This window comes from Castanea sativa, chromosome 10, assembly GCF_040712315.1.
Source record: "Castanea sativa cultivar Marrone di Chiusa Pesio chromosome 10, ASM4071231v1".
Taxonomy (NCBI): domain Eukaryota; kingdom Viridiplantae; phylum Streptophyta; class Magnoliopsida; order Fagales; family Fagaceae; genus Castanea; species Castanea sativa.
In genome coordinates this window covers 19865341-19881825 of record NC_134022.1, presented here as the reverse complement: position 1 = coordinate 19881825, position 16485 = coordinate 19865341, and the positions used below count along the sequence as shown (strand labels likewise).

At 36.7% G+C, this 16485-nt stretch overlaps 1 protein-coding gene across 1 annotated transcript; it reads right to left on the bottom strand.

The window, feature by feature from the left end:
* Positions 1–14039: 14039 nt before the first annotated feature.
* Positions 14040–14564, bottom strand: LOC142612181 (uncharacterized). The gene has a single exon (XM_075784297.1). It carries the CDS (start codon positions 14562–14564, stop codon positions 14040–14042), a length of 525 nt encoding a protein of 174 aa, XP_075640412.1.
* Between the last annotated feature and the right edge of the window lie 1921 nt (positions 14565–16485).

Sequence of the window (16485 nt, the reverse complement as noted above, 5' to 3'; positions counted from 1 at the left end):
GAAGCTGAATTAATCAAATCAATTCCACTTTCTAGATGCGAGGCAGAGGATACCTTATTTTGGCCTTTCACTAGCAGTGGAGTCTATTATAGTAAGTCGGGCTACAGATTTTTGAAAGCTGAAGAACAGACCGTGTGGGATGAAGAACAAAGGGAGCTTAATAAGGTATTGTGGCAGACACTTTGCTCCCTTCAGGTGCCGAACAAAATCAAGAATTTGGTGTGGAGGGATTGCAGGAACTCTTTGTCAACTAAGGATAATTTGGTAAGGCGAACTATCATCGAAAGTCCGACATGTGACCGCTGCAAACAGGTACCCGAATCAGCTTTGCATGCTCTCTGGTCTTGCGGTGAACTGGACGTGGTATGGGAAGAAGAACCGATTCAACATTGCCGGAGAAGACACACCTTTGTGGATTTTAAGGAATTGCTTTCATGGCTCATTACAACTGATCACAACTTGGAGTTGTTCTCAACTTCGGTGTGGTTAATCTGGACACAAAGGAACCAGGTGCGCATGAGCCAACAAAACATAAATCTCCATCAAATTCCGTCGTCGACAAAGGAGCATGTGGCTGAGTTTGCAAGGTCCCAACCTGCGCCCATCATCACTCGGCCAAGTCTCACTTCAGTTTGGGCTTTGTGGCGTCCACCAAATCCAGATATGATGAAGATCAATTGTGATGGAGCTATTTTTAAGGAGCAGCAAAAATCAGGTATTGGTGTCGTGATCAGGGATAGCAACGGTTCAGTCATGGCTTCAATGTCCAAACTTCTGCCACAGCAGTGCGCACCCCTAGAGATTGAAGCATTGGCCGCAGCAACAGCACTAGAGTTTGCAACTGAGTTGGGCTTTAGTCAAGCAGTTCTGGAAACAAACTCGCAGGTGTTGATAAATGCCTTGAAAAATAATATCCCTTACCTGTCATCGTTTGGTCTTTTAATTGAGGACATTAGATATAATGCTAGCTTGTTTAATCAATTACTCTACTCTCACGTAAAGAGAGAGGATAATAAAGTAGCGCATAATCTAACGAGACATTCAATAAGTATTTCTGATTTTTCGGTGTGGATAGAGTCTGTTCCACCACTCATTATTTCTTTTGTGTTAGTTGATATGGCTGGTGTTTCTTAATAAAGTTAACAGTATTTCCTTCTAAAAAAAAAAAAAACTTTCTTTCATGACCTTGAATTTGGAGGAAGCTCATCAAATGCAAATTTGCTAAAAAACGAGGAGCCTCGTTAGGCTGGATGTCAACAACCTTGGTTGACTTGACACCCTTTAACCCATGTAACTGTACACTACTACCCTTTGTAGAATGTGTATTCCTCTTGTACTCAGGTCTGGCATTTTGTTTTTCTTTAGCCTAACCTCGTCTCGTCATTTTTAGGATTTTTGTGGATTAGATGCTATGGCTTCATTGGTTGCTTAGAAATTGATGAAGCAATTTGTTTCTTTTATGGTATTTGTTTGAATATGTGTTTTTGAAGCAATGAATGTAAAAACAAGTTTGAAATGCTAATATCATGAATACAAAATTTATTTTTACCAACCAGCTTTTGATCTTAGGTTCTTTTATATTTTTTGTGTTTTGGAGGGGAGAAACATAAAAGTGGAACAAAATTAAATATTTAATCCTATTTTTAACGGAAGCGAGTAACAGAACTCTAACTGAGTTAACCTCAAGTGGGTAAAGTGTCAAATTTTAAACCACAGGTAGGTAACTTAAATTTCGACCAAACCACAGGTAGGTAAGTTGTAATTTGCCCTTTAAATAAATTGAATAATTGTTTGCTCCTTCTAGTAAAAAATGAAAGAAAAAGTTATCACTTTTATTAACAATAATTATAAATGCTACATTATTTTTTATTTGAATGATTGAAATTTTATCACACTTAAAAAGAAAAATATCTCAAAATCTGAAAATTAGACTTATACATATAGTAAGATTAATATCAAAATCTTAAAGAGAGGAGAAAAGTGAAATGAAAAAAAAAATACAAATATAAGGAAAGAGAGGAGAGGAAAAAAGAGAGAGCCATAAGTAAGGCAAAGTTTTGCAATATGTGACGGGTTATAAATATCTCAATTCGCTATTCAACCTGACCCATTAATTTATTTGTCTAACATGCCAACCTGACCCACCTCACTTAATGGACCCGCACAAATTAGGCTAGGTTAGTGCAAGTCGTGGGGTGCGAGTCTACTTATAAGAGCTTAAGGATTTGCTCTAGTGCATTGGAGTCAACACAATATGAACAAATCTCTGGTTTTTAACACGTGTCTGAATCGTGTCAGTTCTAGTACACTAGAAGTAAGCTGAGTCCCTCATAGGATTGTAAATGAGATGAGATGAGTTGAGCAGAGCGTTAAAAGTTTTGTTCGTTTAATTTTTATTTGAAGGCGAGCAGAACTTGAGCTCATCATCAAACAATCTTACACATTCAATAAACTACAATTAATAATTAATATCATATGAACCTGATAATGCACGAAAATCAGTAAGTTGAAATACTTCGAGCTATGATGATGGCTATAGGTCCTGAAAAGAAAGAAAGAACTGTCAAAGGTGACCGGTGTAACCTAGCTAAGGACCTTCCGACGGTTATGTCAAGTTTTTCTCTAGAACACAAGGACGGGAAAATAGTGAATGGCCGAACTTACCTTGGGTGAAAGAGACTTGCTCCTTTTATAGAGAGTTTGAAGTAGGTCTACTTGTTCGGATTCACCATCATCATGGTTGATGTGAGTAGTTAATGAAGAAAATTGGTAAATGGGGTACGTGGAGCGGATTATAAGGAATTCCCTCCACGTTTTAAGAATAGTACATCATGGCCAGATACAATGAAACTTTATGAAAAGTTTTTGTAGAATTCACCAAGTGTCATCTGGTCGTCCATGGCACCGTGCCTTTATGCCATAGATGACTAACCTGGAATTGGATGGTCTTATTATAAAGAGACGTGTACTATTCCTACACATGATATCATTGTTCGGCTTCTCCTCTTAAGGATTTCTGGATGTGATTAGGTTATGGACGTGGTTTGATTGTGGATGACCACCATGGATGAACTTTCTTAACTTGAGTCCCCATCAGAACCTATTCACAAATTACACAAACTTACCTCTTCTTATTTTGTGCAAACATTTTGTCTTTAGCCCTTTCAAAAGAAGAAGAGATGGGGAAGATTAAAGGTATTAAATTTGGGAGGAGTGGGGTGTCATTCCGTGCCTTTTGCTAATGATTCCTTGTTCTTCTTTCAAAATGAAAAGGATTATATCCTGCATCTTAAGAACACTATTCAATGGTATTGCTCAATTTCGGGTCACAACATTAATTTTAACAAATCTGAGCTCTTTTGCTCTCCTAACATTCCTCAAACTGACCAAGAATCTCTTGTCATATCCCTTCAAGTTAATCTAGTTCAATATCCTAACAAATACTTAGGTATGAATTTCAAACTTAAAGGAAGGAGAGTGGCTGATTTTCAAGATGTCATTGATAGAGTTCAAAACAAGCTCCAAGGTTGGAAGGCTAAACTTCTTTCCCAAGCTGGCAGGACAACCTTGGTTTCCTCGGTTCTTCAAGCTTTACCCCTTTATACTTTCTCTTGTTTTAGGATTCCAGATTCTGTTTATGCCAAACTAGATGAAATAGTCAAATGTTTTTGGGGGATCATAATGTGGGTAATAAAAAGTTGCATTTGATTAACTGGGATAAGATCTGCCAACCTAGGGAGAGGGGAGGGCTTGGTATTAAAAAGTTTAATCTAATTAACCAAGCATTGGTGAGTTTTGGAGAATTCAACATTGCCCCAACTCCTTATTAGCTAAAACCTTTAAGGCTAAGTACTTTCCTAGAAGCTCCTTGCAGGACTATAAACCTAAGCCACACCATTCATGGACTTGAAGGAACATTGCAATCACCCAATCCCCTTTCTTGCATCAAGGTAGATGGCTTATTGGTAGAGGTTTACAAATTCCTCTTTCCCACCCTGACTGGTTCCAAACAACTCAGCAGAAACTGAGTGACAATAATCTTCTTGGTGGATATGTGGCTGACCTTATTAATCAAGAGACTGGCCTTTGGAAAGTGGACTTAATTAAAAGACTGTACTAGGCCCCAATTGCTGAGGAAATCTTACAAATTCCTATCTCAAAGTTTGCCAATATGGAGGATAAGCTGATTTGGAAATTTTCAAATTCTGGGGAATATAAAGTTAATAAGGCCTATCTTATGCTCCAACAGAATAGATCACCTATCTTTCAAGATCAAGGATATTATGGGATTCATTGGTCAGTTTGGAAGTTGTTGTGGAAAGTGAAATTGCCTATGAAAGTCCTCAATTTTATCTGGAAGTTGCTTCATGATAGTTTACCTGTGTTTTAGAGGCTTAGATGCAGGGGAATTACAACTTCCAATGCTTGTCTCATGTGCAATGAAGAAGAGGAAACAGTCAATCATTTGTTTCTTCAATGCCCCTTTGCTAGAGCTATTTGGCATGGATAAAGTTTAAGAATTAAAACTTCTTTTTTAGTCACTAGTTCAGTGAAGCAGTGGGTGGTTTTTGCTATTACAAATAAGGAGGATTCTGAGGATAACAGGATGTTATACCTACAATCTATGTTTACCATTTTGTGGTCCATCTGGAATCATAGAAACCTAGTTCTACATCAGGGGAAAGTGTCTAATCCAAAGGAAGTATTACTAATTGTCCAATCTTGTATTTGCAAGTACCAACAAATTTTTTCACTAGAGAGGGTGCAAAATACTTCTACAAGGTAGTAGCAGGGGAAGACCTTCACAAATCACAATTGAAATATAATACTAAAAGTAGCTACATACAAGAACAAAAAGTCCAAGAAGAGTGGTCCTACCTTTGAAGCCTTGAACATGGATGAAGTTAGTATTTTCTCAGGTGGCAACAGTTGTGGGAGGAAGCAACAATATTTCGCTCTTCAGGATGCTGTGAGTGAAGCTGTCTTTAAAGCCAAGGAGCTGGGCTTCGATAAAATTTTGATTTTGAGCATGAGTACGAAGCTTGATAAGTTGTGCAACCACTATAGGAAGCCTGATTGGTTGGAAAAGACTCTTTACACTGACCTCCAGCAGTTATCTCAATAGGATGTCCTTGTAAACCACCTATTAGTTCCTACAATGATAAATTCCCATGTTTTGGATTTAGCTTACATTACTACCTTTTTCCTAGTGCATCATTGTAGGATGATCTCAGACAATGGTTATGTCACATGAACTATGCTATAATGTCATTTTGGTGCAATGAATGTTTTTTTTTTTTGATAAGTAAGACGTTTATTGATATCAAAAAAGGAAACACCCTAGTACACAGGAAGTGTACAAGGGTTAAACAATCAAGAACAAAAAAAAGGAGAGATCAATCTCAGACTTAAAGCTATTTTTCTTTAGAACCTTAATAGAATGATGCAATGAATGTTTGGTTCGATGTAAAATGTTTTCCAAGTGTAAAATATTTTCAGATGAAAATATTTTTTGGAAAAGAAAATATTTTTAGGTGTTTGGTTGTATTTTAAAAAATACTTTGGAAAATATTTTTTAGCGTTTGGTTGTGTTCTTGAAAATACCATAGAAAATACATTTTCTACTTGTTGCTCACATTTTCTCAGCATCCAAACAAATATATATCATCATTTCTCAGCAGAGTTACATAAAAGAAACAAAACCAAAAAAAAAATTCATCAAATCCGGTCAAGTTGAGAGAAGAAGGAAGAGAGAGAGGTAAGATCGCGCGATTTTCAGGTGACGGCGAGATTGCGTGATCTCAAGCGAAGGCGAGATCGCGCGATCTCAGGCAAAGGCACGATGGGTAGCTTGTCGACTGGGTCACCGTGATTGGGTTTGGTGGGTCGCTCGACAACGAGGGTCACGGTGGGTCGCTCGTCGACTGGATCAGGTGGGTCGCTCGTCAATGAGGGTCACGGTGGCTTCGATTTAGAGGCGGCGGAGGCAAAATCGGTGACATGGGTCTGATAGTAGTGAGATCGGTGGGTGGGTCTGAAGGAGGCGACGACGACGAGATCGATGGGTGGATTTGATACCGGCGAAGGTTGGGTTGTCTTCTTAACTTTCCCTTCTAGCTCTCTCTCTCTGTCTTCGGGTGTGTGCTCTCACTCTCTCTCTTCGGGTGTGTTTTCCAAAAATTCATTGAAGGTAAAATAAGAGCGTAAACGATTTTATAACATAAGGGTCTTATTTTCCTGTCAACATGAACCGTATTTTCCGTTGACCATATTTTTTGTAAGTACCAAACACCCACAAAGGTGTAAAAGGATTTCCTGAAATCATTTGAAGCCAAAACAAACGCAGCCTACATTACTACCTTTTTCCTAGTGCATCATTGTAGGATGATCTCAGACAACGGTTATGTCACATGAACTATGCTATAATGTCATTTTGGTGCAATGAATGTTTTTTTTTATAAGTAAGACGTTTATTGATATCAAAAAAGGAAACACCCTAGTACACAGGGAGTGTACAAGGGTTAAACAGTCAAGAACAAAAAAAAATGAGAGATCAATCTCAGACTTAAAGCTATTTTTCTTTAGAACCTTAATAGATTGGTGCAATGAATGTTTTCTTTGGTATATGCTTGCTCACTCCCAAGTGCAGGAGATCATAGCAATATAATTCTCGGAGTACCAAGGTTGAACCACAAGGAGCAGAGTAAATTTAAAGACAATATAATTAAATAACAATTTGGGTGAAGAAGAAAAATAATTTTGCTTGGTGATTGTTAACAAGAATAATAATAAAAACTGATTTAAATCAATAATGTAAATACTAGGACATCGGGGTGTTTCCCTATATTGATATGAGATTCTTTGTGATCTAAGAAAATATCTATTTCATAATTGATTGTTCTTATACAATTAAAAACTTATGATTTGGTTGAACTGAGACAATTCAAGAACGCATGATAACCTCGATTAATAATGCGGTTAGAAAAGTTTTTCAAAAAAACCTATTCACTTTAAAATCTGATTTCTATTTGAAAATATTAATAATCATCTAAACAATAAGAAAAACATGATTGAACTTATTGAAAGCATGGAAGAACTAATACATCAAAAGAAATCTAATTGAACAATCAAATATGTCGTTGATAAAACCCTAGAAAGAATCACGTTGAATATTCATACCGTATAGAAGAAACATAACCCCTAGCCCTAGCAAAGAGTTTAGGCTACCATTAGAGAAAGGAAAATACAAGTTTTCTCTGCCCAAAATTCATTCTCCAGCCTCTCTTCAAAACCCTAACATAAAAAGTGTCCAAAGAAAATAAAACTTTTACTATTTTAATTTCCGTCCAAATTTACAATGGTAACTTGTGAGTTAATTTCGGCCTTCAAAACTTGAGAATTATGAAAAATTCAAAACTGGAAAGTTGTAGATATTTAAGTCACGGTTTCAACCCATCTAGCTTCTTGTCAATTGGATTTTTGAGGAGAGAGATACGCCCAAAATACTAATTGGTGCTCAGATCAGATTTTTCCTTTTCAGATTCTGTCTCTTTGATTTATTTCCTTATTTGAAGCTTCCAATCATGATAAGTAATCTGAGCACTCCAGCTGCACCTCCTTAGACATTTAAGCATGGTCCTTTAGCTCCACTTAATTCTAGTTTGGCCTTAATTCTCTCACAAATTCTTGTAAACTCATCTTTCTCACGTGATTTCCTAAAAGTAGAAAATTGCACACAATGAATGACATCTTATTCAAGAAATTATGTAAAGATAAATAATAGGACTAATGCAAATCATAACTTAATTATACAAATTAAGCATAGTAATAAGAAGATAACACCCACATAAGTATATAATAAGTATACATTTTAAGGCGTTATCACACCTCTAACTTAAATCTTGCTAGTCCCTAGCAATCCACAAAGCACCCATGTCTACTAAAAGTGAAAAATTAAAACTAAAATACAAGCCACTTTCGTAGGCTACACGACTACACTTCCCATGTGCAGCAAGTCTTTGAACCCCTAGGTCACCCTAGTGGACGAGTTTACTCTCGTGAGGGTTTGCAGTGACTCTACCCACAAAAGTCAAAGGTTTCCTGAAAATTTCTGCAGCAAATGTTAGTCAGCTTTATCATTATATCATACAAATGAACTTTCAATTTTGAGTTGGGATACTATTCATCATATTAAAGAGTTTTCACTAGTTTCACTTTTGGAGTGTGTGTGTGTGTGTGTGTATAGCCCATCCAATCAAACCAGCTTTTCCAAACATGCATAGACCAAGAATAATCTAGATTAAAGCCTCTACTCCAAAACCTCTCTTAATTCATCAACACTCTGAAAGAACACACATAGAAGTAATGGTTTCTCTCTTCAAATCACAATTGAACAAAGAGGAAAGAAGAAGTTTTAAGAATATCACACGTGTATACAAAAGCAGTCGCGAAAACAACGGAAAAAGATCTTTTGGAAAGGATGTTGAATTCCTGGAAACATGAGGTTAATACCATTCTCATCCCTAGTTTTTATCCCAAACACATACCAGCCATGCACCTTTAGGATCAAGTAGGACTTTAAGCTCAGTGGTAGTATAATCTTATGAAGGCAAACTGCTCTCTTTGAAATATGAGGTATATGAATCAAATGCAGAAAATTGAAGCCAAACCCAACTCATAGCGATGGCTACCAACTTAAATCAAAATAACATTTACTCAACCATATAACCCTTCTGAAATACATGAAAGATGTGTAAGACACTAATAATTTATTGATTGATTATGTATGTCTCCTCTTTCTTTCTTTTTCTTTTTTTTTAATCTTTCTTTTCTCTTTTTTTTTTCTTCTTCTTTTTGATTTTTTGTTTTTTTGAAGAAAAGAGAGACAATGGTGGTATCTAAACACATCAATTGCTCAAAACTTGAACCCCCATAGGAATACCCATAAATAAAAATGTTTTGTGGTATTGTAGAAGTATTTCTCATGGCTCAAATGATGGTGACAATAGTTAATGTAAAGGTAGGCTGAATATTTGTTTAGCTGGTGACAAAAAATTGGTGGTCTTAGACTCTCATCTCCTAAAATTCCACATAAACCAGCATGCCTAAGGACAAAAATAAGTAGGATCATGGTATATCTCCCCCTACTATTTCCAGTAGTCAACCAAAAAAATATAGAGAACTTTTACAAAAATTGAAGCACGTGAGAGGTATTTAAGAGTTCAAACAAAGATATACTCTCACAAAGAAAAGTAAGGCTTAAGAACTCTCCATATGAATTGAGTTTCAGCTTTTATCTAACTTGTTCATGATCCATGCAAATCCAACATCCAACCATCCACTAACCCGGCTATTGTGCTCAAAAGTTTCCAATTGTGCTCTTCATGAAAGAGTCTTAATACAACAAATAGTATAACCAACTCAGCATTATTCATTCCATCACATGATATAAAAATAGAGCTTATAACTCTTCTGCATTCAAATTCAAGGTTTTTTTTTTTTTTTTTCAGAGAATTGAAAAGTTGCAACCAAAAAGAAAGAAAAAAAAAATCATGCAAGGTGCAACAAAATGTGTAGACCTCTCCCCCCAACTAAAATATTACATTGTCCTCAATGTAGCAAAGCCAAAATAAATTCAAGTATAAAGGAAAGAAGTTACCTTAAGCATTTAAATTGTTTTTTTTTTTTTTTGAAATTTCTTTCACACCTGCAAATGTTAACTCGCAAACAAAACAAAAAACAAAAACAAAAACAAAAGGCAAAAAGAAAAAAAAAACAGAAAGAAAAGAAAATTAAAACAAATATGGTACAACTTCATAAGGCTCTTTCAGAGTTCACGTAGCATCCAAATAGGTAGGGATCTCCATTGACATAGTCTCCTCCTTTGGTATAACTCCCCCTAAGTATGGTTTTAACCTTTGTCCATTTACTTTTAAAATCCTACCATCTCTAGTGTCCTCAACTACTACAGCTTCATGGTTAAACACTTCCCTTACAATGAAAGAGCCATCCCACCTAAGTTTTAACTTACTTGGGCTTAAATATGCATGTTTAAGACCACCGGGCAGCGGCTTAAACTCTAGCTGTGGTGCCTCTTCACTTGAATGCAAGAGCTTTTTTTTTCATTTTTTAGTAGCTCCTCGAAGTAAGGCTTCCATCCTTTATTAATTGCCATTATCTGTTATTCTTCCAAAACTTGTGAGGAATCCAACAAAGAAAAATTTTCAGATATATGAATATCACATTCTAAATCATAAGAACCAACAGAATTATTAAGAAGAGTTTCAAGAGGATCAGAAAAACAATTCTTATTAAACTCTTCTTGAACCACCATCCCAATGAGGTTCACATAAGCACAATCATCATCATCATGTGGTTGTTTAGCCACATGAAATATGTTTAGCTCCAAAGTCATGGAACCAAAAGTGAGTTGCATTCTTCCATTCCTGCAATTAATTAAAGCATTAGATGTGGCAAGAAAATGTCTACCCAAAATAATAGGGGTATAAACACTAGGATGTAAAACAGGTTGGTAATCTAGAACAATAAAATCAACAGGATAATAAAATTGTTCAATTTTCACCAACACATCCTCAACAATCCCTCTCGGTTCCCTTACAGAGCGATCAACCAACTGTAAAGTTATTGAAGTAGGTTTCAACTCACCAAGTCCAAGTTTTTTATATACGCTAAAAAGGATCAAATTAACACCTGCCCCAAGATCTAGCAATGCATGCTCTATGATGTAATCTCCAATAGTACAAGAGATAGTAGAACAACCTGGATCCTTATACTTTAGTGGGGTCTTGTTTTGAATAACTACACTTACCTGTTCTGTTAGGAATGCAGTCTTCTTCACACGATGCTTTCTCTTGATGGTGCATAAATCCTTAATTACCTTGGCATATGCAGACACTTGCTTGATAACATGCAATAATGGCAAATTTATTTTGACTTGATGCAAATGCTCTAATATCTCAGATGCGGTGTCCAATTTCCTAGGTAATTTTAAGGCTTGTGGAAATGGTGGAGGGATTGGGCATTGTCCAATGTCATCAAGCCCAAGTGACTCAGTTTCAACATTCTCTTCTTCAACTGGGGTCTCCTTAGATTTCTTAGTTATTAAAGGAGCACTTTTATCAATCTCTCTACCACTCCTCAAAATGGTCACGGCTTTTGGGAAAGAAGCTTCTCTCTCTCTATCCCACTCAATGAATTTGTAAGCCTAGTTATATGACTCTTGGACTCTCTTACCTCTTCATCTAGCCTAGTGAGCATAGATTCAAACTTTTGATTTTGCTCACTTTGCTTTTGAATGAAAGTACTAAGTGCATCCTCCTAGGAAGTTCTAGATGATGATGATGATGATGCATGTGGTGAATTAAAATTCCTTGGAGCAGGAGGATTCAACACATTGTCACTCTTATAACTCAAATACGGATGGTTTCGCATATTTGGATTATAATTGTTAGAATATGAAGAATTGTTTGGCCAATAAGAATTAAATGCATGTACTTGTTCTTCTGGCACATTTAAGAATGATGAAAGTGATGCAAATTCATTTGTAGCATGGTTTATCTCATGACAGATTTTACACACCTCCATTGGGTCCTCTCTAAAGGTAGCACTAACACTCTTACTTCCTTTCATTTTGAGTGCTTCAATTTCTTTTATTAACATGCTGATTTTTGCACTCATGTTATCATCTTCCCTCAACTTGAAAACACTTCCTCTAGAAGTGGTAATGTTAGTTCTAGTCCTATCGGTGAAGTCCATAGGGCTAGGTCCAGTCCATGTGTTAGAGTTTTCAGCTATCTCATCAAGATAATCCATTGCATCTTCGGGTTCTTTTTGTAAAAATTCCCCTCCGCATGAGAATTGAACAAACTGTCAGTCTCTAAGTGTAAGTCCTTCATAAAAATAGCTAACCAACCTCCAATCTTCATACCGATGAGTTGGGCAGAAATTGAAAAGATCTTTGTACCTTTCCTAAGTTTGGCATAAGGTCTCATTTTCTCCTTGGACAAAACTAGCTATCCTTCTTTTTACTTGTTGGACTTTTGTGGGAAGGAAAATGTTTCTTAAAAAACTCTTTGGTCATCTCCCCCCAACTACCTATAGACCTAGGTTTCAAGGTGTATAGCCAACTTCTTGCCTTATCCTTAAGTGAAAAATGAAAGAAACGTAGCTTAGCAGTCTCAATTACATTTTATGCAGAGAAACTACTAATTACCTCTTCAAAAGCTCTAACATGGACATAAGGATTTTCATTTTCTTGTCCCCTAAAGTCAGGAAGTATTGCTAATAAACCTTGTTTCAATTCTACATGTGGTGCATTAGGTGGAAACATGATGCATGAAGGAACATAATTTTGTGTGGGATGCAACAATTCATACATAGTTCTTCTATTCTCCTCATGATTATTACGTGTTTCATCACCCATGATTGATGAAGAAGGTGAAGGCAAAGGTGTGTCAAAAAGATTACCAAAGTGTGTTTCAAAATTTTCTAATCTGCCTCTCTCGTTTCTAACCTAAATGCTCATGCAACAATGAATACACAATCAAATAAAATAAAATAAAAACAAAAACAGAAAAATAAAAACAAAATAAGGGAAAAAAAATGGAACGAAGTTACCAATAGAAGAATTTCCACTGGTTGTGCTTTGCTCCCAAAAAAATTGCCTCTGAACATGCAGCAGCTCCCCGGCAATGGCGCCAAAATTGCTTGCTCACTCCCAAGTGCAGGAGATCATAGCAATATAAAGAGTAGGGTAAATTCAAAGACAATATAATTAAATAACAATTTGGGTGAAGAAGAAAAATAATTTTGCTTGGTGATTATTAACAAGAATAATAATAAAACTTATTTAAATCAATAATGTAAATACTAGGGCATCGGGGTGTTTTCCTATATCGATATGAGATTCTTTGTGATCTAAGAAAATATCTATTTTATAATTGATTGTTCTTATACAATTAAAAACTTATGATTCGGTTGAACTGAGACAATTCAAGAACACATGATAACCTCGATTAATGATGCGGTTAGAAAAGTTTTTCAAAAAAAACCCATTCACTTTAAAATCTGATTTCTATTTGAAACTATTAGGAATTCATCTAAACAATAAGAAAAACATGATTGAAATTATTGAAAGCATGGAAGAACTAATACATCAAAAGAAATCTAATTGAACAATCACATATGTCGTTAATAAAACCCTAGAAAGAATCACGTTGAATATTCATACCGTATAGAAGAAACATAACCCCTAGCCTTAGCAAAGAGTTTAGGCTGCCATTAGAGAAAGGAAAATACAAGTTTTCTCTGCCCAAAATCCGTTCTCCAGCCTCCCTTCAAAACCCTAACATAAAAAGTGTCCAAAGAAAATAAAACTTTTACTATTTTAATTTCCGTCCAAGTTTATAGCAGTAACTTGTGAGTTAATTTAGGCCTTCAAAACTTGAGAATTATGAAAAACTCAAAACTAAAAAGTTGTAGATATTTAAGTCATGGTTCCAACCCATCTATCCTCGTGTCAATTGGATTTTTGAGGAGAGAGATACACCTAAAATACTGATTGGTGCTCAAATCAGATTTTTCCTTTTTAGATTCTGTCTCTTTGATTTATTTCCTTATTTGAAGCTTCCAATCATGGTAGGTGATCCGAGCACTCCAGCTGCATCTCCTTAGACATTTAAGCATGGTCCTTTAGCTCCACTTAATTTTAGTTTGGCCTCAATTCTCTCACAAATTCCTGTAAACTCATCTTTCTTACATGATTTCCTGAAAGTAGAAAATTACACATAATGAATGGCATCTTATTCAAGAAATTATGTAAATATAAATAATAGGGACTAATGCAAATCATGGCTTAATTATACAAATTAAGCATAGTAATAAGGAGATAACGCCCACATAAATATATAACAAGTATACATTTTAAGGCGTTATTAGTATAAAAAAAAAAAATTAAGTCTATATAACTATATTTATAGACAAGAATTCATATTCTTTTTTTTGAAACTGGAACCAAACTTTCATTCCATAATAGCTAAACAATCATGATACAGAGATTCTAGAGCTGGTTGTGGAGAGTCCTCCAACCAGATTACATCATTTGAGATATTTTTTGCTAAGCATGCTAGACTGTGGGCGACCAAATTTGCGCTTCTCTTCACCCAACGAACTTCTGTCCATCTAAGACCCGAGGTTAGCACTTGAATGTCTTCAATCACATGGCCTAGCCGAGATAAGTTGACCCCACTTGAGTTGATTGCATTGATCACCTGTACACAATCTCCTTCAATAACCATCTCAGCAAAGCCAATGTCCACAGCAAATTCTAATGCCTTGCGACATGCAAGTACTTCTGCCTCTAAGTTGTCTATTACTCTTGATCCTTTAGCTGACATTGCTTCCATGACTTCGCCCTCTTTGTTGCGTATAATCACTCCTATCCCTAAGAATCCCAGGTCTGTGAAAACAGCCGCATCAATGTTGAGTTTAAACTTGGAGCTAGGTGGAGGTTGCCAATTTTTTGCACTTGCTGCAGTTATTCCCATTCCCAAATGTTCATGTGCTTGGCGAAATTCAGCTAAGAAGTCTTCTGCCCTTTTGTTCAGCAGTGTCGGTGTTTGCAAAACTCCTCCATGTGTTATTGAATTTCTTTGGTTGCAAATGAGCCAAGCTTGAACCAGAACAATTCAAGTTCCTCCACCTCCAGTCGTACCAGCAGCTCTTCAAGCAGCTGGAAGACATCTTGTTGTCCCCCAATAAACTTCTGCAGCACCACACTACTTACCCATATGTCACGTGCAACGCCACACTCCCATAGTGCACGAATCCCCGATTCCGAATCAGACCTGCACAACTCACAAGTGTTATCATCCATTATTTTGCGCCTATACAGATTATCCCGTGTAGGTAAGATATTCAGTCCAACCCTCCACGCAAAAACCTTAATCTTGTTTGGAATCCTAAGCTTCCATATCCTCCCCCAAACCTTATTGCTCAATGGGCTACTAGAACTTTCTGCCCAATTCTTTTCAGCATTTAAAATTTCAAATGCCACATGATAACCTGATTTAACTGTGTATTTCCCATCCTGAGTATACAGCCATATTACCAAGTCCTGAATGTGCCTTCGGCTCAAAGGGATTCTTAGAATAGCCTCTGCATCCTCCTTATGAAAATTTCGCGGCACATTTTCCCTATCCCAACACCTTGAGAATGGATCAATGAGGTCCGCTACTCTCCATTCCCATTGCTCCTCAATTGGTCGAAAGAGAACCATATTTGAAGGGTGATTAGGAATCTATTTATCCCACAAAGGACGTATGGATGCTCCATCACCCACCTTCCAACAACAGCCTTTTTTCAGCACCAATTAACCAGCCAATATACTCTTCCACACATATGAGCTGTTTGGTGAGTTAGCAACATCCAAAAAGGAACAACGCGGGAAATAACGAGCTTTAAAGCACCTGTACACAAGTGACTCCTGATTGTGCAAGAACCTCCATCCTTGTTTGGCTAACATAGCAAGATTAAAAGGTCTCAAATCTCTAAAGCCCATGCCTCCCACCTTTTTGGCTTGAGTTAGTGTACTCCAACTTTTCCAATGAATCTTTCTCTCCTCCCCCATCTGCCCCCACCAGAACTTAGCACATAATGCATTAAGCTCATCACATAGTCTTGTTGGTAAAAGAAAGACTCCCATTGAATAGGTAGGAATTGACTGAGCCACCGCTTTGATCAAGACTTCTTTTCTTACTCTGGTTAATAACTTGCCCTTCCATCCTTGAAGTTTTTTCCACACCCTATCTTTGAGGTAAGAGAAGGATTGGTATTTTGCTCTACCAATCAAAGTGGGCAATCCCAAATAATTTTCAAAGCGCTCCACCTCCTCCACCCCCAACATCTCTTTAGTCCATTCCTTCATCCGCCTTGGGGTATAACTGCTATAAAACACAGATGACTTTTCCATATTAATGCATTGGCCTGAGGCGTTTGCATATTCCCTCAATATCTCATTTACCACTTGCACCTCGTTCTTTGATGCTTTGCAGAATAGTAATGAGTCGTCTGCAAAAAGCAAGTGGGAGATTGTTGGTGCTCTCCTGCATATAGAGACTCCATGAATTTTTCCTTCGTTTTCTGCCTTTGCAAGTAAGGATGTGAAACCTTCTGCACATAAAAGGAACAAGTAAGGTGATAGAGGGTTTCCTTGACAAAGACCTCTAGAGGGATTAATCATACCATAAGGCTTGCCATTAATCAGAACAGAAAAGGAAGATGAGGATACACAAGTCATCACCCGATCAATCCAAATGAGTGGGAAGCCCATTTTATGCATGATTCCTTGGAGAAAAGCCCATTCAACTCGATCATAGGCTTTACTAATATCCAATTTCAGAGCTAGAGAACCTGTTTTGCCCTTTTTTTTACAATGCATAGTATGTAGAGTTTCATATGCCACCAAAA

Excerpts from the sequence above, each read along its gene's own strand:
- LOC142612181 (XM_075784297.1), bottom strand. The coding sequence starts at position 14,564 with ATGGGAATAACTGCAGCAAGTGCAAAAAATTGGCAACCTCCACCTAGC.